Here is a 22,595-nt window from a genome sequence, read left to right as displayed (position 1 = left end):
TTCAATTTATTTTTCAAGTAAAACACAAACTGTCCTCAGACTTCAGCTTCTGAAATATGAGGATGTGATACTTCAATAATTCGTGTATATTTAGATAGATTTTAAATATTTATATTTTAGAGTTTTGGATAGACTTGTTACAGATACACCATTGTCAGAAAAGCCACTAATACTGCCTGAAATACTGTAATTGGTATTGGCAAGTATACATGTCTATGCACTGATCAGTTACCACATATCATTTCTTTATTTGAAACGGGACCCTGCTACTTCCCAGCTGTCAGTAAATAATAGTAATAATGAAAACAAATACCTGATACTGTATACTAATTATGAAAGTAGCCTGTGTATGTGTAGGGATGATTAAAGTTAAATTCCCTAACATGGATTGTAAAGTCAAAGATGACAGCATTATTTATATAATTCACTGAGCAATAGGGATGGGTATCATTCAGATTGTAGTGATACAACTACGCTTATCGATACTCTCTTTTTTTTTTTAAAGAAGACATTCAGAACAGGGACACAACTGAATGTTTTAAATATAACTTTTCTTTCTAGTGCAGCTACAGTGATGTTTATTATAGCAAAATGAGAATACCAGGTTTTGGTACCCATCCCTCAGATCAGTTCTGTGCCCTTGTGTCCACTAGATGGCGACAACAGTGAGCTGATGACACAAAGCTGAAGCTTATAAAAGAAATGAAAAGAAATTTTCCACAGCAACACATTTCGTTGGCACCACCAGCTGCACAGCTGCTGCTCTGTAATTGTAGGCAGAGCATTTCAATCAGAATTAAGTTTTTATCTCTCAGCTTCAGGCTCTACATTTCATTAGAAACACTGCTTGCATATTCCCAAATGCTCCTGGGGTAAAACACTGGGATCAATGCTGACAGTGTCCAGATATGCACACTTAGACTGCAGTATTTCATGAAGAAACAGAGCACCAAGTGTGGCCAGAGCGGTTTGTAGAACAGGGAGTGGCTTTGCTAGTGACGGGGCAGGATGTCTCTTGAACGCGCGCAATTATTGCCTCCCTCCTTCCCCCATTTTTGTCTCTCCTCTTCCAGCTGAAGAGAACTTCATGGCTCTGTGAAAGGCAGATTTTGGGATTGAACCAGCCAGCCACTTTAAACCTTTACCCTGTTACTTCTGTCCAGACTGAAGACATCCCTTTGTCTGACTGTTACTGGAGAGGTGAGTACCAGAAGAGGGCCTCACGAGGCCTACACAAGTCAGCTGCTCCAGCATTTAAGCCACGACACAACTTCCTATTCATACACGTGGGGGGATACTGAAGGAACGTATCATTATCTACACTGATAGTCTTAGTGTAGAGTTTGTTGGCAGTAGAAGTACGAATACCATTCTTCAGCTTCAACTTCTGTTGAACTTTTCCGATGAAGATTTATGTATGCTCTTGAACGCAGTCGGTCCTTTTTGTGACATGTTGGCAGTAGGCACAGCACTGAGCTAGGATTTTAAATGACTCACTGAAATGGGCATCTTGGCTGCAAATGCTGTCACGAGTGCTGTAAAAATAACATTAAATGTTGAATGCATGGTTTTTATCCAGATAAAATGTCTCCTGATGGACTTTATGTTACACAAGTTTGTAATGTTATACTGTAGTTGCTTTGTCCTGTTTTTTTCCAAATCACTTGTTGAACTTACTTCAACTATGAGGTCATTTAAGGTGATGTGAGGTAGCCATTAATCTTTCCATTTCTACACCCAACCTGCACAGGGCTGATGTTTTGCTTGCACACTGCTCCAAATAACTTGAGAAAAACTGTTGAAATGTGGAAGTGATATTTTCGTTTTACCCGTTATGTGCAAACTGCAAACACCCAAAATCTTACCACATATATATTTGTCTAACTTCTCGTCAACATATATAGAAATAGCGTAGACGCCATCGCCTAGAAAGTAACATTCAGTGAGAGTTAGGCCACTTGTTTTTAGACAATTTTCACTTGTTCCAGTGGCAGATTTTTCATGTAGCACAAGCAAGAAACATCTTGTTTTCATTCTGTCGCTTTCATTCTCAAGCGGCATGACTTCCAGTGCAGCTTTCTAAAAGTGAATCTGTGAATAAAGTTATAGATTTGTGTTTTTGTGCAGCAATCAGTGAAACCAGGAAGAAATCATGACCGATTTTGATAAAAAAAACAAAAAACTACTAAGTAATAGATTTTTGTCAATTTTTTGCCATGTATTGTTATAACGGTGAATAATGTGACTGTGGATGTAAACTAAATTGGTTAAAAAGGCATTTTTCATTCCAGCCTGACCTTAAGAAGTGAACAAAAAACCAAACTACCAGTAGATTAGATCTTGTTCCAGTAAAGGCTTTGTGTCCTGCTGAGATAAAGACAATTTGGGTGTTTCTGGGGGTGTGCAGGCAGACCTCATATCTCCTGAACTTTATCGGCCAACTGAAAGTACTTTTGAGGAACAAGTAATGTCACTGGACCCGGGTTGTTTCTACTGTTACGTGCCAGCTCAGGTCAGGTTCATGATAACTTGTGGACATGCACAATGTTTCCACTCCTAAGCACAATCACATGTGGGCAATCTTAAAAAAGCACTTATCTCCTAAGCTAATTAGCATCACTGTGACTTCCAGCAGGATGTAAACTGTCAGTGAGTGTCCGCCCATGCTGGAACAAAACCCCACTCAGATGACTGCCTCTTCCCCCCCCCCCCCCCCCCCCCCTCCGCTTCTCATGCATACTCTGTAATGACATGGTAATTAGTCTCCAGTATGAACAGCAGAAGCCCTGTTGATTGGATGGGTTCCCTGGGATTACCTGTGGCCTTGAACTGCTGTCTGTCTCTGAAAAACGACATTTAATTCCCCTCTTTTGTTCGGGCGCCGGTGTTGACACCTTCCCAGTGCAGACACCTGGTGAGTGGATCCCTCCAGTCTCTTTTGCAGCTGCGATACTACCTGTAAGGTGCTTAACAAAGGGTTAAAGTATGGGTGTTCCCATTTCCCGCTCGCTCCCTCCCAGCCTGTAATCTCTCTCACTCTCTCCTCTCCTCACTACACTCACTCACACTACCAAGGAGCTTTGGAGAGGCTCCTAAGACCAAAGCTATATATAAACATTGGAGGAAAGAAATTGAGTTAACTTGCAGAGGGATTTATTCTGTTGTTAATCAGAAAAGAAAACTAGCCTTGTTCTTGACCATCAGGGTAAGTAGCTTTAAAAATGTGTGTATGTGTGTGTGTCCTTGTGTTTGAGATGTGAAGAAGGGAAGGGAAGGGCTGTCAATAGTGAGCTGGTCTTGCGTCAGACAAAAACCATGTGGTACGCTCTGCTGGATAGTAAGGCTACAGTATTATCTACTGTGTTTAACTTCAAATGTGTTGTTCGTTATTATATAGATTATTGAATGGGATATTTCAATCTTTTTTTGTCTCACTCTGTTAAGGGAATTTGTGTGTGTGTGTGTGTGGGGGGGGGGGGGGGTTGTTTGGAAAGATGTTTGCAGAAACAGATGGAAAATAAGCACAAGCACTTTTTCTTGTTTTTTTTATTACTTTTTTCCACCCTTCTACTGTTTCCACTGTGTGAGAGCTGCCATCGTGGCCAATGAAATATCCAACATGGTTTCTAGTTAACCAGGTTTGTCTAGTTGCTTTATCTCTCCCACCCGAAAATGCAAAGCGTGGGCCAGCTGTAAAATCTGCCTTACGCAACGTGAGAGTGGTCACTGGCTTTTTGTGAGACCTCAATTACGAAAAATATTTCTGACATTCAGTCTGTGCTTTGGTGGACGTGTGTATTGGCCACGTGCCATGGGAAAGTCATCGGGTATGTAGCTAAAACAGTAACTCAAACCAAACTTGACCTGAGGCCAGTATGCAGGGAAAAGGCTACCCTGTATTTAGGCTAAATAGCAGCATTTACACAGGAACCCTTTGTTTATCTCTGTGGCCCACCGCTATCATCCTCCAATCTGTATGGATTATTGTACGTCAACAGGCCGCTTCATTCACAGATGAGCGTAGGAATATAAATAATTCTGGCGTTGTGTGAAACTCTTAAGGAATGGCACAATCTAGTGCGAGTGTGTCCTCGGGGGTCACTCGTGAAAATCCTGAGGACAGTCTGACCCTCAGAGAAGGGAAGTATCCCATGACCCCATGGCAGGAGCCGCAGACCTACGCTCATTCCCAGAGTCCGTCCATGCCAGCTTTTGTGTGGCCCACAGCAGATTAGAGCAACATAAGTCCTCTGACAACATCTGTTGTTCAAAGCCTTTTCATGTCACACAAGCTTTAAATGGACTTAAATCGCAAAAGTGCCCTGTTTCGCTATGAGGTACCTCGATGATCACAGTTTCAGGAAGGAGCAGGACTCCAAAAGTGAAGCCAAAAGATTTTTGCAGAAAGAAAAAAAGAAACATAAAAAACAAAATTCTTGTTGTCCTTGGCAAGCAGAAAAATGACTGTGGTGTGTGTCTCAAAACCATATAAATAGGTTTGCCCTTTTGAGGCCACATAGCAATTTCAGTTTGTATCACATTAGTCATATTCAGTGTTTCTTGAGGCTTCCTGTTCAAGTGCAAATAACAAGCGTGTTTGCCTTTAAAGGGCTGAGGGCACTTAAACACCATCGCTGTCACTCTAACGTCACTCTACTATTGTGAATCAGAGATAATCTCTTACATATTTATCTTACAAGTCTTTTGAAACGCATGAGAATTCTTCTTCAGCTTCACAGGAGTCCCATTCGCTGATCTTATCTTAACTTCAACAGGTTAAGACAAGATCTCAGAAAAGGTGATGCATCCGGAAGAAATGTGCACATGTTAAAGACGCACGCTGACTTCAGCCTGCTCGCAGTTTTCTTCTCAAATAATTTAAAGAAGTGAGCTCGATACATGAGTGTGAAAAAGAGGCCAGCTGACGTCAAACCTCGACGGGCAAGTTGAGGAGGGGATTTTGGTGCGTAAGCAGATCATAAATCAAACAGTTGTTTCTCTTTACTTCCAGCCAGGTAAACGTTTGAAGAGGGTTCTTTCAATCCAGCGAAACTAGATCTCCCAAAGTCTCTCAAGTCACAACCAAAGCCACCAGAATGGAGCTTCAGAAGATGAACGGACACAGCAGGGATGATGGGTAAGACATTATAATCACAGCAAATTAAAATACCTTCAATGTGTCTATTGAATCCTCATTTGAACCATTTTTTCCCCCCCATTGTAGTTTTGATGAGCTGGCCGAACATGAGGAGTTTCTCCCGCACAAAGCTGGCGCAAAGAAAGAGGCCCACTTTACAGATGTGAGTGCTCCTCCTCAGCTGCACGTCAGAAAATGAACCGAGTTGTAAAATAAGATACAGTAACTACCATCGATGTTTTTTTGGTAGTTCGTAGATTGATTTGTCTGTGTAACATCCTCTTGTTGTCGTCTTGCTGCAGTTCGAGGGAAAGACTTCTTTTGGCATGTCCATCTTTAACCTCAGTAACGCCATCATGGGAAGTGGAATTCTGGGATTGGCTTACGCGATGTCCAACACCGGAATCATTCTTTTTATGTGAGTACGCGAGCCAAACACACAGTCCAGTCCCTGTTTTGATTTAACTTTGTCTGTGTGTGTGTGTGTGTGTGTGTGTGTGTGTGTGTGTTTGGAGCACAACCCAGCCAGTGGTTGAAGTTGTAATATTCTGTCCTCTTATGTAACAGCATCTTGTGATTTATATTCAGTATTTTGGTTAAGACAAGTACGCAGACTCACCGAGGTTACAAGAGTAGAGTTGGGCTGATCGCTGTGTGTGTGTGTGTGTGTGTGTGTGTGTGTGTGTGTGTGTGTGTGTGTGTGTGTGTGTGTTTGGGTTTTTACGAGTTGTAGACTGACACAGTGAAGATTTTTGCTAACTGAAGTCATTTTGGCTGGTCCTCGCTTGTTCAAGGAGGTATTTCTTAATGGCTTCTCTTAAAAACGTTTTATTTTTTTTAACCCAGCTAATTTGTGAATATTTTACTTTTACTATGTTGTGTGATGGTTTTTCCGCCTTTTAGCTGCCAGCTCTGTGACGCTCTCTGCGTCTCTCGCTTGAAAAGTGGCTCTGTGAATACATTTTGTCAAGTGATTAATTTGGTCCAGAATCAGGGTTTAATGTCAACAGCAGAATCAGGACTGAGCTGAAGAAGTTTGTGTGAGTGGATACAGATTGGATATAGTCATTGGACGGTCCATATAAGGCTCGAGAGTAGGACCACAGGGACGTGTTTGTATCATCTGACTGTCTGCGTGTGTGCTTGTGTTTGGACAGGTATGTCTGGTTGCGGGGGGGAGGGGCTCGCTGCTTGAGAAATGCGTGTTTCCGCCTCCACCTGTGTGAGTTGTAGGTGTAACACTGTTTATACACAGCATGTCTGTCTCAGTACCCGAGGCCTGATCTGTCAGAGTGTACATTAGAGCTCATACACACGCAGCTTCCCTAAATCAGATTTGAGTGGGTAAAAATAGCCCCGCAGTGATCAGATCCAAGACACGCCTGCTTGGATCAGTCTTGTGCTATGTGGCTTGGGGGGGGGGGTGGAGGGCGGCTGGAGAGCCAGTCTCTCAAAGACAAACTCACTTGTGTGGGTGGAAAAAAACAAAACAGAAAAGACAATAATTAAAAGTACTGCAGAAATGAACCCAAGAACCTTCCATAGAATAGTTTTTCTTTTTCTTTTCTTTCTGTCTGTACTTATTTAGATCAATGCTTCCCAAAGTAGCCAAAGTTGGCCCTCCGTCAGGCTCAGTTAAGGCCACAAGATGTTTCTATCGATGTTAAAATCAATTTTAGATATTGCCATTATTTTTGACAGACAACGAACATGTTTCCTAACGTCAGGAGAACAATATTTTGAGGTCAGGACATCTCTGCAGCACTAGTCTGCACTACTTTGACTCTTATCTTTAGTTATATATAAAGAAAACCCTCTTTATTCTACTTGAAAACATCACATATACAGTACATCCGACCTGATTGTTCCAATTCTTAAAGAAATACTTTAATTTGCTTTTCTTCCTGAGAGTTAGATGACTCAAATCAAATCAAATCAATTTTGTTTATGTATATTTATTTGTCCCAAAATTACAATTACATTGCCTTAGTGGGCTTTACACTCTGTACAGTAAACACTTGAGTGTCCTCAGACCCTTTATTGGAATAAGAAAAAACCTCAGAAGAGCCAAAGAGGACTGATCTGTCTACCAGGACGTACAGACATGCAGTAGATGTGGCGTGTACAGAACAGAGCACCAAAACCACAGTTTACGAATTTCATTGACAAAATATCTGATAAAAGTAGATTATATGTTATTATAATATGTTATATATGTGAAGAGTGTGGATCCAGGAGGGTGACTGAGCAGGCCGAGGCATCGCCAAGTGGTAGAAGTACAGATATAAGGAGATGGTAGAAGAGAGCAATAACAAGATCCATACAACTGAAATGCCTGTACAGTAGCCGGTTAGCTTAGCTTAGGATGATGAAGTTAACATGTTGTTTAATTCATACAGAAATATTAGAGTAAAAGCTTTGGATGAAGCCAGGATAGTTGTTTCCAGTTTTTGTACCAAGTTGAGCTAACCAGCTGCTATCGCTAGCTTCATATTTACCAGACACACATGAGAGTGGAATCAATTTTCTCCTCCAACTCTAAACAAGAAGAAGAAGAAAAGCCATCTAATGTCTTTTAAAATACACAATTTAAACGAATGTTGTGTCACACACGTTACCCTTTATCAAAAAACTGCCGCTTCTTGCGATTTGGAAATTGTTCGTAGCCGTAATGCGTTTATCAGTTATATGTCGAATGATTGTGCAGCCCTAATGTTTACAATACAATACAATATAATAAAATATACGACAATACAATACAATCAGTGCTTGCTTTTTGCCTGTGGCTCATCGTTAAGTTTGAGTTTTGGCTCTCCCAAGGGGTAAAATTTGGACACCCCTGATCTACATTTTAACTCTCATATAAGAATAATGTCCCTATTTTTTTTTTTTTTGACATGAACTTCATTCCCAACAAATCTCTGCTCGTGTCTTTCAGAATCCTGTTGATTTGCATCGCCATTCTGTCTGCATATTCAATTCATCTCCTGCTGAAAAGTGCCGGAGTCGTCGGTGAGTCAGCGCCAGAATCAACACACATAACTTAGCACAGCCGCAGGGTTATTTCTGCATTTATCACACTGATCTGTGTGTGATGTTTGTGGCTTTTCAGGCATTCGGGCTTATGAGCAGCTTGGGAATCGGGCTTTTGGTCCCCCGGGAAAAGTGCTGGCTGCCTGCATCATTACGATACACAACATCGGAGGTACTGTCATGCCATTCCTTTCATGTTCATGTCTGATGTCTGTAAGTGAAAAGCTTTTGATAGGATAAAAGTAAAGACTGCTTTCACTTGCCTTTCAGCAATGTCCAGCTACCTCTTCATCGTCAAGTCTGAGCTCCCTCTGGTTATTCAAGCTTTCCTCAGTAAACAGGAAAACACTGGGTGAGCGTCACAGTGATATTAGTGACAATGATTCATGTACAGCACAGTAGTTTCAGTTTTTGTTTTATGTTGTGTCCTGATTTTTTTACATGTTTGTCTGGCTGTTTGTCTCTTAGAGAGTGGTACTTGAATGGAAACTACTTGATCATCATTGTTAGTGCTCTCATCATCCTTCCTCTAGCACTCATGAGACAACTTGGTATGTTTTTTCATTCTGTCATCACATTTTTTTATAACTCTTCCATGTACGTCATGTCTCTGCCACGTCTTTGTTCACTTCACGTCCCGGTCCTGTATTGAAACTAAAGCTATCATCCCGTCTCTTGACTATGAATCATTCTACATCATCTTATTATCGTTGCAACGCAGGTTACTTGGGCTACACAAGCGGCTTCTCCCTCTCCTGCATGGTGTTTTTCCTAATTTCGGTAAGTTTTAACTATTGATATTCGTATAAAGTTTGACAAACAAAATGCTTTACCATCATGTCTTTAAGGCCAGGGATATGCTTGAAGTCAGATATACTCCTTGATGCTTGATTTTTTATAATTTGGTGTTTTATCTAAACATTCAATCATGTAAACCAGAAAACTTTTAATATTAAAATGAAAACATACAATCAAAGTGACAATATACTGTATAGATTGCATTTTTTTTTTTTCTGTGGTCCACCTTATTGCGTCGAACGCTTGTGATGACGTCATTATGTTAAGTTAGATACGGTGCATAACGTTGGTGGTGCCAGCGAGTGGTGGAGGGGACCAGAGTCTGTAGTTATGAGCATAGTGCGTTATGTAGTTTTCATGATGGCCTATTTTGTAGTTGTGAGCATGTCGAACATTTATAGATACTGAAAGAAATAACTTAACAATGAGCAAAAATGGCAATGTAGGCACAAAGAAAATATTTCTACTGCAGATGATCAAAACACAGTTTTACTCTGCTCATAAAAATGAGCATATCTCAAAAACTAAAGTATGTAACATAGTTCAAAAAGTTATGGATTGTTAAGAAATATTTTGGTTATTATTCTACGCTTTGAAATCTTTTGGATCAATGTTTTGTTTTTCATTTAGTAAAATTTGACTGAAAAGAATGACACAATTTCATTACCTTTATCATGTATTATGGTTTATTTACTTACATAACATTTTAGCTCAGGTTGTACAGACTCTAGAGATATGAAGCTTTTGAAAATACTCCAAGAAATGACACCACAATACGCAAAAATACCAGTGTAGGCACTGACAGACCATTTCAAAAGGTTTAAACAGCTGTGTGAACCCTGTATTGAGCCAGCAAAGCTCAATACATACATTACCACCAACTGTTCCTCCAATACATGTTTGTCTTTCATTCACCAATGTTTGTTGTCTCCCAAGGTAATCTACAAGAGGTTCAACATCCCATGTCCTTTCGAAGATGGACATCATAACCTGACTTCTTTCAATGACCACGCTTTCATTAATGGGACGGACGACCACTGCGAGGCCAAAATGTTTACAGTCAACTCTCAGGTTAGAGGAAAAACATTTTTACATTGCGTGCGTCTACTTTCCCCGAATTGTCCGCTGTATGTTTATTCCTCGGTTAGCACAGAAAGTTCACTGTCACACGTGTCAGCACTGAGGTGTGTTATGTCAACAGCAGTGTTGGGGATGAGACAAGCATTTAATTGTGTTGCCTGCAGGACTTTAAAACAGTCTTTTTTTGCTGACCTTTAGTGTGTTTTGCTTCTAGACGGCCTACACCATCCCCATTCTGGCCTTCGCTTTTGTCTGCCACCCAGAGGTGCTGCCCATCTACACTGAGCTACGAGAGTAAGTCATCTATTTCACAATCCGAATGTGGTTCCTTTATCAGCACATTAAATGTTTTAATGATATTAACGTGAGTTTTCTGCTTGACTCTAGTGCCACCAAGAAGCGTATGCAGGGTGTCGCCAACATCTCCGTCATGGCCATGTTCGTTATGTACCTGCTAACTGCTCTGTTTGGTTACCTCACCTTCTATGGTAAGACTCTCCTCACTCCCCGAGAGTCAAAGGTCACCTTGTTCTAACGTTGTGAGTGGCAACACTTTAAAATGAATGCCACGCTTGTATACAGAGTCCATATGCATTTTCCAGTGTTGTGAATGAGCGACCAGTCCACATGGGATATGTCAAAGGGTGTCTGGCTCTTCTGTGGGCAGGTGGTGTGGAGTCGGAGCTGTTGCACACCTACAGCCGTGTGGACCCCCTGGATGTCCTGGTTCTCTGCGTGCGTCTGGCTGTGCTGGTTGCCGTCACCCTGACCGTCCCCGTCGTGCTTTTCCCGGTGAGAACATCTATCACACTAGTTTAATGAGACTCTTTACACCAAAACAAGAATTAAAAACGATAATTCTTACGGTGTCCTTCAGTTTAAAAACATTAAAAAACAAACCCACCACACAAATAACCAAAGTAAGTTAAGATAAAATCAATCAAGAGAGGCACAAACAAGGAGATTAAAAGAGTGAAACAATTAGCTGAATAATTTTGTCAGTAGATTAAAAAATGTATCAGCCATTTTGATCATCAGTTATTGTTAAAGAAGGTTCGAAAATACTGGTTTCTTAGTCTTCTGTGGTAGTAAACTGAATATCTCTAAATCTGTCCATCATTTTTTTTTTATTTGCTACATCTTATTGGTGTAAAATTGAATTTATTTACCAAGAAAATATTCAGTAGTTTTGGTTTGTTTCGGTTGTGCAGTGGCAGACACTCTTCTTTTGTGCCGTAATCGGACCTTTGCCTTTTTGGGAAAAATCCAGACTGTTGGCAGACCGAGCAGCACCGTGGAAGCGAGCCATAGAGGGAAACATAGAAAGTGCCAATTTTCTGCAGCCATGACACTTTGTAGTCAGTATTTACTTCAGAATGATAAGTTAAAGGAAAAAGCCAGTTTAAATTTCGAAGAATATAAAAATAACCTCACTGCATTATAGTGTAGCTTTTTTTATATATAAAGAAATGGAATGAAAACGACGTCCAACCCAAATAAAAGTCTTCTGGATAAAATGTAGTTTTAGTGCTGATATTTTTTAAATGAGATAACCAGACATTAATGTCTTTCATTCAATCCGTAGGCAATTATAGATTGTCCGTGTCATGATTAAAGTCCTCATTGTGAAGGAGGACCCCTGGTGGTTGAGACTTAAGAGCAGTGGACCCAGAGTTGAGCCGTGGGACGCTCCACATGCAGCGTTTATTCTGTTCAGTGAGGAATTTCTTTTTCAGATAAAATAATGGATCGAGTCTTTAATTCACCTCACAACAGCCCGACACGTTGCTAATGCAGCCTTTACACCACATATCTGATACATGTATGTCTCAGAGAACAGTGTTATATCAAGGTACTGAAACTGCCGGGCTGTTTCAGGGCTGTGGCCGAATGAAACGTCTACAAGCATCTGTCTTTGTTTCAATAGTGTTCTGACTGTATGAAACTTCAGATCATCAACAGATGCTAGAGTGACCAGTCAGCTTTTTTTAAGATTACATCAGTTTTTAAAGTGAGTGGAAAACAGATTACAAGGAATTATTAAGGACAAAAAGCAGAACAGCAAACATTTATATATTTTTTTAAAGTTTGACATTTTGGAGATATGCTTAGTCACGATGTGTGTCATATCCATCTTCTCGTCTAACTCCTTCCAAGAAAGCAGAAACCATACCTTTAATTTTGAACCTCTGCACAGAGAGCACAAGGCTGCTGCCGAACACGGTTGAGACGTTAAAGTATGATTCACTTCTGGTCTCATTCCATAAACGTGAGCAGCTATGTTGCGTTTGACATGTGATGGAAATGCTTTTAAAATGTCAGCGAGTTCAAGTTGAATCCTACAGGAGCTTAGCAGCTTCTCGACAGCAGTTGTACATCAGTTTGACGTTACTGTTGCTGATAAAACAGGATCAACCTTTACTTTTGTATAATTAGTTAAGTTAGAGTGAGTAAGTTTGGCTTTTTCTGGTCAATAATACACAAAAACAACAAACTGACCATGCACCTGTGAAAAAAGGTTGAATAATACTGAATCATTTATCAAAACGTCAAACAAAATCAAACATTATATTCTCTGACCAACGAAAAACGGTGAAGGCTGAGGCCTGAGATTAGTGCGCCGATCCTAAAAAAACATTACCCTTACGCTACCGAAAATGGCAGTGTATAAACAAGAATTAAATAAAAAAATAAAGAAAATATAATTAAAGTAGACAAAACAAAAGCCTTGCATCCACCAAGCAGTCGGGTTCAGTTCAGTTTGTTACATTTATGAACGTTTCCATTATCAAAAGTAGTCATTTGTACCAAAAGAACCGCTCCGTGCCGCCCTTCCTTCGAGGTGACTAGCACACTGATCCGATACTAAAAGGTGGAGTTCAAACACTGCAGACAGCCAGAATCGTCTTGCTGTCTGTGCTCTGGTGTAGGATTTCCCAACTCCTGTTCTTCAGCAGTCTGTTGGTCTTTCTGCCTGCAGCCTTTTCTCAAACACAACCAGTTTCGTGTTGTAATAATGAGCCACACGTGTGTTCTGTGTGTAGTGAGTGTGAGGAGGTTGCGTAAGATTAAGAGAAGGGGAAAAAAAAAAAATTCCAGTTTTTATATGTTGTCAATCTGGCAGTAATGTACAGTACACGTCACAGTGGGCATCAGCTTCTTAAGAGTGAAGCCCAGTGTGCACAGTTGTTTCCCAACTACTGGAAGAGTGAAATAGTTATCACCAAAGCGTGGCCGGGAACAACCCAGCCTACGTACGTACATATTTTTAGGTACAATTGCCACGAGTTGTGCAAGAGTTCATAGAGCATAATACCGAAAGTACTTTGGTGGAAACAAGGCTAAAAAACAGATCAACAACAATTTCTCAGTGACCCCTTTTACTTTCACACAACTATGTTTCTGCTTACATTCTTCACCCTCTTTTCTTTAGATAACTTGACCTAAATTAATACCCGCTCTTCCTCATTTAAAACAGCTCTTGAGTAAAATTAGGAAGTATTCAGTTTTTTGCTCGGTAGATCATTTGTAGACTTTTATGGTCTATGAGGCCTGTCATTTCAAGGCATATGAATTCATAAATAATGGGTTGGGTTGTTTTAATAAGCCTCACTGACTGTTCTTGTGGCCCTTTTTTGCATTAGAAAGGTGGAATTTGTGCAAGTTTTTCTCTTCAGTATGTAATATATGAAATTATGAGTGAGCAGTACAGAATAGTGAGTTATGAGTCATATTGTCCTCAGTTTTGTGACGGATTTAGACAGTTTTGATTTGAATTATTTATTTATGGGTCGCTCTATTATCGATTATTACTCCCAATAATTTTTTTATTTAAAAAAATCCTAAGAGTTACTTAATAGACACTCCTCAACTTCAGTTTTTCTACAGAGAAATAGATCTGTATTGATCCAATTCTTTAAGTCCTTGATAATGCATCATCATTTTACTCATTCATTCAAACAGTTTTGTCAATAACCCTCTCCCTCTCTCCTTCCTTCCCTCTGCAGATCCGCAGGGCTCTGCTTCAGATCTTGTTCCCTGACAAGCCTTTCAGCTGGGTCGTACACATCGGCATCGCGTTTTGTCTTCTCTTCTTGGTCAACCTGCTGGTCATCTTCGTGCCGTCCATCCGCGACATCTTCGGCCTCATCGGTACGTCAACGCGGGACGGATGATGTGATTGCACTGTGAATTATATCGTCTGTGCACTGTGTAACCATCTTCTCCTTCATCCTTCAGGAGCCACATCTGCCCCCAGTCTCATCTTCATCCTACCTGGAATCTTCTACATCCGGATTATTCCTGAAGAACAGGAGCCGCTTCTGTCCAGAACCAAGATTATGGTACAACTCAGCTCCTCTAGCTATTGAGGAAACTCTGACTTAGGGCTGCACGATACTGGAATGAACTGATTTTGTAGTTGTTTGGTTTTCTGCGACACGTATTCCCGTATGAAACAATAGTTGCTAAAGAACCTTTAAATTTGACTAAAGTATGTTATATTAGACAGACGTATGTTGTAGATTAGTCATGGAAAATGAGAAATGTGAGTTTTAATCTTTTATTAGTGGCAAAAACGTTCCAACAGGATGTGTCTGAGTTAATTTGCCTTACTCGACATTGAACATCCTGCGACTGTGACTATTACTACATTGCGATGCCGATGCTGAAATGATATATTGTGCAGCCCTACTCTTTATCTCAGTTATTTAAATTATTTTGTATTTTATACGTTGTTGATGCAGTTGTTCTCTTTCCCTCCACTCCCGCAGGCCGCATGCTTTGCCGGACTGGGATTCGTCTTCATGGTCATGAGTTTGTCATTTATCATCATCGACTGGACGACCGGAACGTCCCACAGCGGAGGCGGACACTAGCCGCCCTGAGTGAACAGAGTTACTATGAACAGAATGCCAACCAAAGCTCTCCCTTTCATTAAATTACCCCTGATCTGCCGAGCTCTCAGCCAAACAGGAAGGTTCGGCTGCACAAAATGAAGGATATGTGAAGAACCTTCGCATGCAACCAAAAAAAACCAAAAACAAAGCATTATGAAATGTGATGAGGCAGAAAAAAGGCCCCGTAATGGAGGAGAGAACGCGGACGAGCGAGTGTGTACTGACTGAATCAAACCTATGTCACGCCTCTCAGCTAGGATGCTGTTTTGGAGGCATGTGTAGAAAAAACGCAGAAAGAATGGGAAGCGCATGACTCAAATGGAAATCCCATTTTAGAGTGCATGTGTACATTATTCCATGGAATCACTGCCAAAATCCCTCCAATCTACTTCCTTCCCTACCATCTCAGATTTTTCAGGAAAGACATTTGATAGTGTAATAAGGCAATCGCCTCCTTCTCCGAGGAGTTTTCTTTTCATCACACACGCACACACACACGCACACGCACACGCACACACACACACACACACACACACACACACACACACACACACACACACACACACACACACAAAAAACACATTTCAGTTTCTTCATCCATCCATTGCTACTATCAAATCTGCTGGTGCTGTCCCAAATTTTTCCCTGAACGTCACAGATTCAGCTTAATGTGACCAGCGAGGGTTAGTCTGCACCATTCCCATCTACAGAAAGATGACTTTCGAAAGACTTTCGATGTTTCCTATCTGACATTTTGTGAAATTATCTTGCCGCTTAACATGACGTTTGTAAAGGTGATCATCGTGAAAGTGTCGAAAAATTGCAACCTAATGCAAACAGACACTGTGTGGTGTTCAGCTGCTATTCATTGGGGTCGGACAGACAGTCACTGACAATCACACGTGAGCCAACAGACAGTTTGTTTTTGTGTAAAGATCCTTAGCTGCAAACCAAAGATTTTAAACCCTAGCGTCACATTTAAATAAGGTGAAACACACTTCTTTTCTTTCTTTTTTTTTACCAAGTTCGGCAAAGGCCAATTTAAAAATTGTATATAAAAAACCCAGTGTTAAAAAGTCTGTTTTAGCAGTCCCAGAAACTGTTCAGTATGGTGAATAATAATGACCTTTTTAAGTTAAAATGAGTCTTCTTTTTATGTCTTGAAAATCTGACTAAAATATTCTTTGACTTTGTTATTCATCCTGTACATTTTTAAATTAATTTGTCTGTCAATAAAATATGTCTTTCATTTGTACAGAAGTTATGCTGCTTTTGTTAATCTGAGTGCTACGTTTGGCTGTAAAACGAGCGTACTCACAGCGGGAGGAGAGCAATAGTGCACTGCCTCTACTGTGAAATGGAAGTAACACATTCATTCGTGCACTGCATCTGAGGGAAAGAAGAAAAGTGGGGGTTAGAGAAGTGCGGTTGGCCGTTTCCTGCTTTGAGTTGATGTGTGCACACAGAACAGAGAAGAGAAACTTCCTTGACTCTGACAGTGTAGAGAGGACGCCTTTTTTAAATGCTGCACACGTAAAGTTTTAAGATAAAGTGGGAGATTTTAACTTGAGGACCATGAGCCGTGGATCTAAGTCCAAACTGGAGAGCTCGAGGAGCTCTCTGCTGAGCCCGCAGGAGAATGAGAAGCTGGAGGAGCTGCTGGGCAGAAGGTGTGCTGTAAGTTCTGAGCTGAGCAGGGAGCGGATCGAACACTGCGAGGATGATGTCCTGCTGTATTCGATCTGACTTGTTTCCTTAATGGTGGGGGAGTTTACTGTAAAAGTGAAAGGAGAAACTGTTTGAGATAGAACAGGTTTTTCTGGTTGTTACATAGAAATGTGGTTTCTTTCCGGTGGTTAAACATCATGTCTTGATTTGTACTGAGTACAGTTTATAGTTTTTAACTTGAGGCACGTACACTGTATGTTCAGCTCTTCAAACACCACCTTCCAAATTTGACTCCTTTTCTGAGCTGATTGATTTTTCATATTTTATTGGTTTTATATTTAAGGGAAATTTGAGCGCCAGGCTTTTTAAAAAAAAACAAAACGATTTTCTTCAAATGTATCCACTTAACGTTGTCTTAAAGCTGTAAATGCTGACATTAGGTCATCTAAAAGGAGGTAGCTGTAACAGGAAATGATGGCTGAGCAGTTTCTTCCTCTGGTGTCAGAATTAGACACCATCGCTGGGTCTAACAGCGGACTGGAAGCTGACTTATGTCAAGTTACTGACGTGAGCACGGCAGTTGTGTCTGACTGGCAGAACAGCAACAAAAGATCTGCACGTTTTAATGGTTTATATAACTAAAGAGCAACAAGGCATTACAAGTTGTTATCTGAGCAAATGAAAGCAGACAAGGAAGTGAATCCTCACCACAAAACTGCAAATTTACATGTCGACTGTAATAAAATGCTCTCAAGTGTCCTATCAGCGATGAACTGTTATCAACGTGCGTGTCGTCTGTGTTGTTAGTCCGTGGCCACTGCAGTCGCACAGCTGTATATGGCTCTTCCTAACAGTTCATCAGTGTGGAGCCTGCAGCACACCGGGGTCGTCTGCTTCATCAAAGACAACCCTCAGCGCTCATACTTCATACGGATGTTCGATTTGAAGGTAACCTCGCAGAAAGTGCTGCCTTTACACCAAGAGTCTAATCAGAAGGACATGTAGGCCTTCTTTAGGCTGATGATCCTGCCATTTATGTCCCTGCTACTAAACAATGATGCAAGATTACTCACATCCTACATGAGCAATACTGTAAAACTGAAATATGAACCATGTTTTTCCACAGATAGGGAGGATGGTTTGGGAGCAGGAGCTCTACAACCAGATTGTTTACTGCTCGCCACAGCCGTTCTTTCATACCTTTTCTGCAGATGTAAGCACACCCACCCACGTTTAACCTCTTCCTCGTCTTATGATGTGAAGCCACGCAATTATTTTAGTAGGTCACAAAACTTGAAAGCAATTCCAAGTCTATTTTTGCTCTTTACTTACACAATCAGGACTGTCAAGTCGGACTGAATTTTGCAACGCAACAGGAAGCACAAACCTTTCAAAATGCTGTCGAGGACAAAATCAACCAGAGACAAAACCGTCAAGGTCAGTGAGGTCACGAGATGTTTATTTTTAGAAATACAGAACATAAAGTATTTTTTTTAATGACCCTATTTGAAACTACAAAATGTTTATGTATATTATTGTGCTAATGTGTTGTTTACCATAAATGAAACAAATGATCCTTTAAATCAACTTTAAATGCCAAAATCTTAAAATATAATATAATATGTACTTAAGTGCAGGCCGCTGCAGAGACCTCTGGATCGATATATGATAATTGATAACTAATAACTAATTTCTTTTGTCCTTAATTGAACAAAAGTGAAATGTTTAAAGTGTATTTTGGCTGGATAAATGATGTGTTATGGTGCTGTAATGTGACACAAAATGGTTTCTCTCACCTCCTTGTTATTGACAGATAAGAAACAGCGCCCCCCGCCGCCTAGTGGTAAGATTGCAATACACTTCATGACTACATCCATTTTTTTCACATGTAGAGCAAACTATAAGAATATATTTTCCTTTTTCCTGTCACTGCAGACAGAGGTTCCTTGCCTCCTCCCCCACCTGGACAAGGTGTGTACAACATGCCTCTAATGTAACTTTACTACCACCAATAACATGAATGAGATTAAATAGTAATAACACACAACCCCTGCATGTGCTCTCTGTCTCCCTCCTAAAGCCTCCCCTGGCGGCCCTGGGTCTTTTCACATGGCCACAGTGGACATCCAAAACCCAGACATCCAGTCTTCACGCTACCGCTCGGTGCCTGTACCTGCTGCCGCCTCACTTCTGAGCAGCAAAGGAAAGAAGGATAAGAAGGACAAGAACAAGAAAAAGGGCTCCAAATTCTCCAAAGCAGACATAGGGGCACCCAGTGGATTTAAGTGAGTGTTTAATTACATTTTTTTAACATTTGTTTTTGACTTTAACACAAGTAAAATGTCATGCCGATAACGTGTTACACAAACGTCCACACCATGCATCCACGGAGTTGAAAGTGATTTAAGTAAAGCCGTTAAATTCTTTTATTTTCAGAAAACCAGACAGCATTTATCAACTAAATGAGATTATTTCTTATTTCTGTGTAACATCTTTTTTCTGTGACTGAAAATACATACATACAAGGGTATATTTAGCATATCTGGCCTTAAAAATGCAAAAAATGTGTAATATATCTGTTTTATAAAACTATTAAATTCATATTATATTTTTTAAATTAACAAAATTAGGGAAGAATCTAAATAGGATGAATACACTGTTTGGTGCATAACATCCACTGTAGTAGACAGATGTATTTTCAGTCACAGAAAAAAATCTTCAAGAGAAGGTGAGTAAAATCTGGATAAAAGTATTTCTACCAACAAAATTTAACCTGTCTGGTTTACTGTGAATAAGAGGATTCTTCAGTTATTCAAGCAGTACATCATGCAACTTGTTATCCCTCCGCCATTCTGTATTCATGGTGCCATATCTCGAAATGACAGAGATAAAAGGCAATAATCAAATGGGATTGTGGACAAAGCCTTGTTGTTTTACAGTATTCATGAAACCGTATCACATGGTCTCTATCTGTTTCCTCTTCCTCAGACATGTCTCTCATGTCGGCTGGGATCCCAACAACATTGACCCCGACCTGTTGAACTTGCTCTCCAAAGCCGGGATCGGTGAAGCTGAGATGAGGGATGAAAAGACCTCCCAGCTCATCTATAACGTCATCGAGCAGTCTGGAGGCATGGAGGCGGTCAAGAGGGAGGTGAACAGAGCAGGTGAGACTCACACTGCATCATCCCGCTCCTCCTTATTAATCTCGCTGCTCCCTCCGATCTAAAAACTCAGGCTAAATTCTTAAACATATCTTCTTATTGCATTATAGGTTCTGGACCTCCACCACCTACACCTGGCAGACAAGGGCCTCTCCCTCCTGTGCCGGGCTCCGGTCAGTCTGCTCCAACCCCTCCACCTCCTCGAGGCCGCTCCGGCCCCCTGCCTCCTCTCCCAGGCCAGTCACCGCGAGGGAGCCCCCAAGCACCATCACGTGGAGGTTTGCCACCTCCACCTCCTGCATCAGGCAGAGGTGGTCCTCCGCCGCCTCCACCCCCAGCACACACTGGACCTCCTTCTTTCTCCCCACCGCAATCCTCGAAGCCCTATCACGCCTCATCCTCCCACAACCTACCTCCTCCCCCGCCTCCATCTAGCCAACAGCGCTCTGGGGGTTTCCCACCTCCTCCTGTCCCATCTACACCCAGCAGAGGAGGAGGAGGAGGAGGAGGAGGCCCTCCGCCTCCCCCACCACCCCCTCCACCTCCACCTCCCCAACCCTCCGTGTCTTCAGATTTCCCGCCTCCTCCTCCTGCTTTCTCCAGTGGGCCAGCAGCACCTGCTCCTCCTACATCTGTTGGAGGAGGAGACAGCAGAGGAGCTCTGCTGGATCAGATCCGACTGGGGAAGAAGCTCAAAAATGTAAAGCCACTTCCTTGTTCTCAGAAACATTTCATACATGCACACATTTGGTTTGGATGTCTGTCACAGAGATGAATGTTCACATGTTCTCCTGTGATTCTGGTGTGTGTTACAGGTGATAGACTCTCCTGATGCAGCTCAACCTACGACGCCAGAGTCAAGCGAGGGCATCGTTGGTGCTCTCATGTCGGTCATGCAGAAGAGGAGTAAAGTCATCCATTCCTCCGGTAAATATAAGAGCATTATTTACACTCTACATGAAGGGCAAGTTAAACCAAAAAGTGAAAAAAAAAGAGTCTCACATCTTTGTATTTGTCCTCTTTTTCAGATGAAAGTGAAGACGACGGTGGAGATGAAGACGACGATGACGACGAATGGGACGACTGATGTGGAAGTTCTAGTTTGTGTGGATTTTGAACTTAGTTCAGCTGTGAATTCAGTTACAAGCCTCTCACTGTTACATGATGTCAGACAAACTGGAATATGGCTGTGTGGAAGATGAAATAAACAAATACTTCAACATAAAGGACTTGAAAGTGAAACAACACGAGCTTAAGAGAATTCTGAAATGTTTATATATTTGTTTGAACATTTCCAGTGTAGGATTCATCAGCATGACAACACTGTGTTACTCACAACGGAGGTGAACGGCGGCTCTCGCTGGAAAATATCTTGTTTTGATGCGCTTCCATTTTTAGCCATTTTAAAAAAAAACTGTAAATACAGCTTATGACAGAACAACAACAACCAATACTAAATCTGAGCCAGTTTCATTCCCATTTTTTTTAAAACATACTGTACATTAAAAAAAAAAACATTATGTTATTTTATCATTTTTCTCATACATCTGTGCAAAGATCCCCAATTCCCTCGAATACCACCACCGACAAAGTGCATAACTGGAAGAACACTGTACGCTATACATATCTTCAAACACTCGCATACTGCAGGTCACTAGAGCACAGGACAGTAAGGGAGTCATTATATGACAACATCCAATGGAATTAGCTTAACAGGACACAGTACAGCTCACAAACAGCGTCACACACCAAGGCTGAAAACGGAACGACAGTAAAATGTACAACTTACAACAAACAGCAACAGGTATGCATGCAACATCTGCATTCATCATATTATGTCCATACAATACAAGAGTAATCCAATGACCATATATATTATATTCACAATCAATATATTACATTTCTGTTTCAAGATACTTGAAAGTACCAAATCTGTGGTTTTGCACGTTGAAGTCGACATATATACTTTACATCACACCGACCATTTTCCAAAACGGACAATATGTGAACCCATCGCAATGACCCGTCTTTCCAGATGTGTTTTGAAAAGTCTCCTTTTTTTGCGGTGCATTCAAGGACCATCCAAAATCTGAAATTTAAGAATCAGCTGACAAAAAGCATGTACGTTGTGAAAGAGATAATTATGTTTTTGTAACACCATCATTAAGTGGTAAATGTATAGTTAATTCAACTTTAGTTAATAAAAATCAAATGCTTTATAAACCATTTTTAAGCAATTGTTTATCGTAAAGTTACAACTATTATTCATTATTCTTTGTAAATGGTTAATAAATACAGCTATATATATATATATATATATATATATATATATAACATTATTTTGGCCATTATAAAGTTGCAATTGGTGTTTATAATTCTAAATATCTTAATAAATGGTTTATAAAGCATTTCATCGTTTGTCAACAGTCAAATAAATATTGACTACCATTTATTAAAGGGTAACTCCACCAATTTGAGCCATTAAAGTGTTGTTTTTACTGCATATGTGAAAAAAGTAGTATTAAGAATTTTGTGGCTCCAGAGGAAGCTGCATGTTACCTGATAAACTGCCTCCAGTGACGTCACTTAGTGGCTGAGTTGCATTGTGGGTTATGTAGGCACCAGGTTTTGAAAAGGAAGAAGAACGCGTGGAGAAAAAAAAAGGTTCTGCTGTATCGATTTTGATCATATGTCCAACAGTGGTGTGGTAGTGCAATGCAAGCCAAGTCTACTGCTTTTCAAAACCTGTTGCCTACATTACCCATAGTTCAACTCAGCCACCAAGTGATATCACTGAAGGCAATTTATCAGATTACA

The 22,595-nt window shown here is 40.7% G+C and overlaps 2 protein-coding genes across 4 annotated transcripts; both read left to right on the top strand.

Annotated features, from left to right (window-relative positions):
- Positions 1-1,014: 1,014 nt before the first annotated feature.
- On the top strand, positions 1,015-15,509 carry LOC311265072 (sodium-coupled neutral amino acid transporter 3-like). Of its 3 annotated transcripts, none has more exons than XM_084366394.1 (16): positions 1,015-1,200; positions 5,012-5,137; positions 5,225-5,300; positions 5,440-5,555; positions 8,076-8,149; positions 8,250-8,342; positions 8,441-8,522; positions 8,639-8,721; positions 8,892-8,950; positions 9,905-10,039; positions 10,263-10,342; positions 10,436-10,536; positions 10,716-10,840; positions 14,056-14,200; positions 14,288-14,391; positions 14,821-15,509. In XM_084366394.1, the coding sequence occupies exons 2-16, from the start codon at positions 5,097-5,099 to the stop codon at positions 14,923-14,925; spliced, it is 1,419 nt and encodes a 472-aa protein (XP_084222520.1). In that variant the 5' UTR covers positions 1,015-1,200; positions 5,012-5,096; the 3' UTR covers positions 14,926-15,509. The 3 variants fall into 3 exon arrangements, with proteins under 3 accessions (XP_084222520.1, XP_084222519.1, XP_084222521.1); XM_084366393.1 differs by lacking the exon at positions 1,015-1,200 and adding an exon at positions 3,060-3,205; XM_084366395.1 differs by lacking the exon at positions 1,015-1,200 and adding an exon at positions 3,063-3,205 and having other exon boundaries at positions 5,016-5,137.
- A 908-nt stretch (positions 15,510-16,417) lies between these two features.
- Positions 16,418-22,547, top strand: LOC311265640 (uncharacterized protein). Its single transcript, XM_084367522.1, has 11 exons — positions 16,418-16,623; positions 17,422-17,562; positions 17,741-17,827; positions 17,955-18,051; positions 18,428-18,457; positions 18,550-18,585; positions 18,695-18,899; positions 19,603-19,781; positions 19,889-20,478; positions 20,594-20,705; positions 20,807-22,547. Exons 1-11 carry the CDS (start codon positions 16,522-16,524, stop codon positions 20,863-20,865), a joined length of 1,638 nt encoding a protein of 545 aa, XP_084223648.1. The 5' UTR covers positions 16,418-16,521; the 3' UTR covers positions 20,866-22,547.
- The last annotated feature ends 48 nt before the right edge of the window (positions 22,548-22,595 follow it).

The sequence above is a fragment of the Pagrus pagrus genome, assembly GCF_965226575.1.
Source record: "Pagrus pagrus genome assembly, chromosome: 11".
Classification (NCBI taxonomy): Eukaryota; Metazoa; Chordata; class Actinopteri; order Spariformes; family Sparidae; genus Pagrus; species Pagrus pagrus.
Note: the sequence above shows the minus strand (reverse complement) of the source record. Positions and strands in the feature narration are given on the sequence as shown.

Coding starts and splice junctions, on each gene's coding strand:
- LOC311265072 (XM_084366394.1), top strand. CDS start 5,097: ATGGAGCTTCAGAAGATGAACGGACACAGCAGGGATGATGG. Junction 8,523..8,638: donor AGTAAACAGGAAAACACTGG/GTGAGCGTCACA, acceptor TTTGTCTCTTAG/AGAGTGGTACTTGAATGGAA. Junction 14,201..14,287: donor CGACATCTTCGGCCTCATCG/GTACGTCAACGC, acceptor TTCATCCTTCAG/GAGCCACATCTGCCCCCAGT.
- LOC311265640 (XM_084367522.1), top strand. CDS start 16,522: ATGAGCCGTGGATCTAAGTCCAAACTGGAGAGCTCGAGGAGCTCTCTG. Junction 18,458..18,549: donor GCGCCCCCCGCCGCCTAGTG/GTAAGATTGCAA, acceptor CTGTCACTGCAG/ACAGAGGTTCCTTGCCTCCT. Junction 20,479..20,593: donor TGGGGAAGAAGCTCAAAAAT/GTAAAGCCACTT, acceptor TGTGTGTTACAG/GTGATAGACTCTCCTGATGC.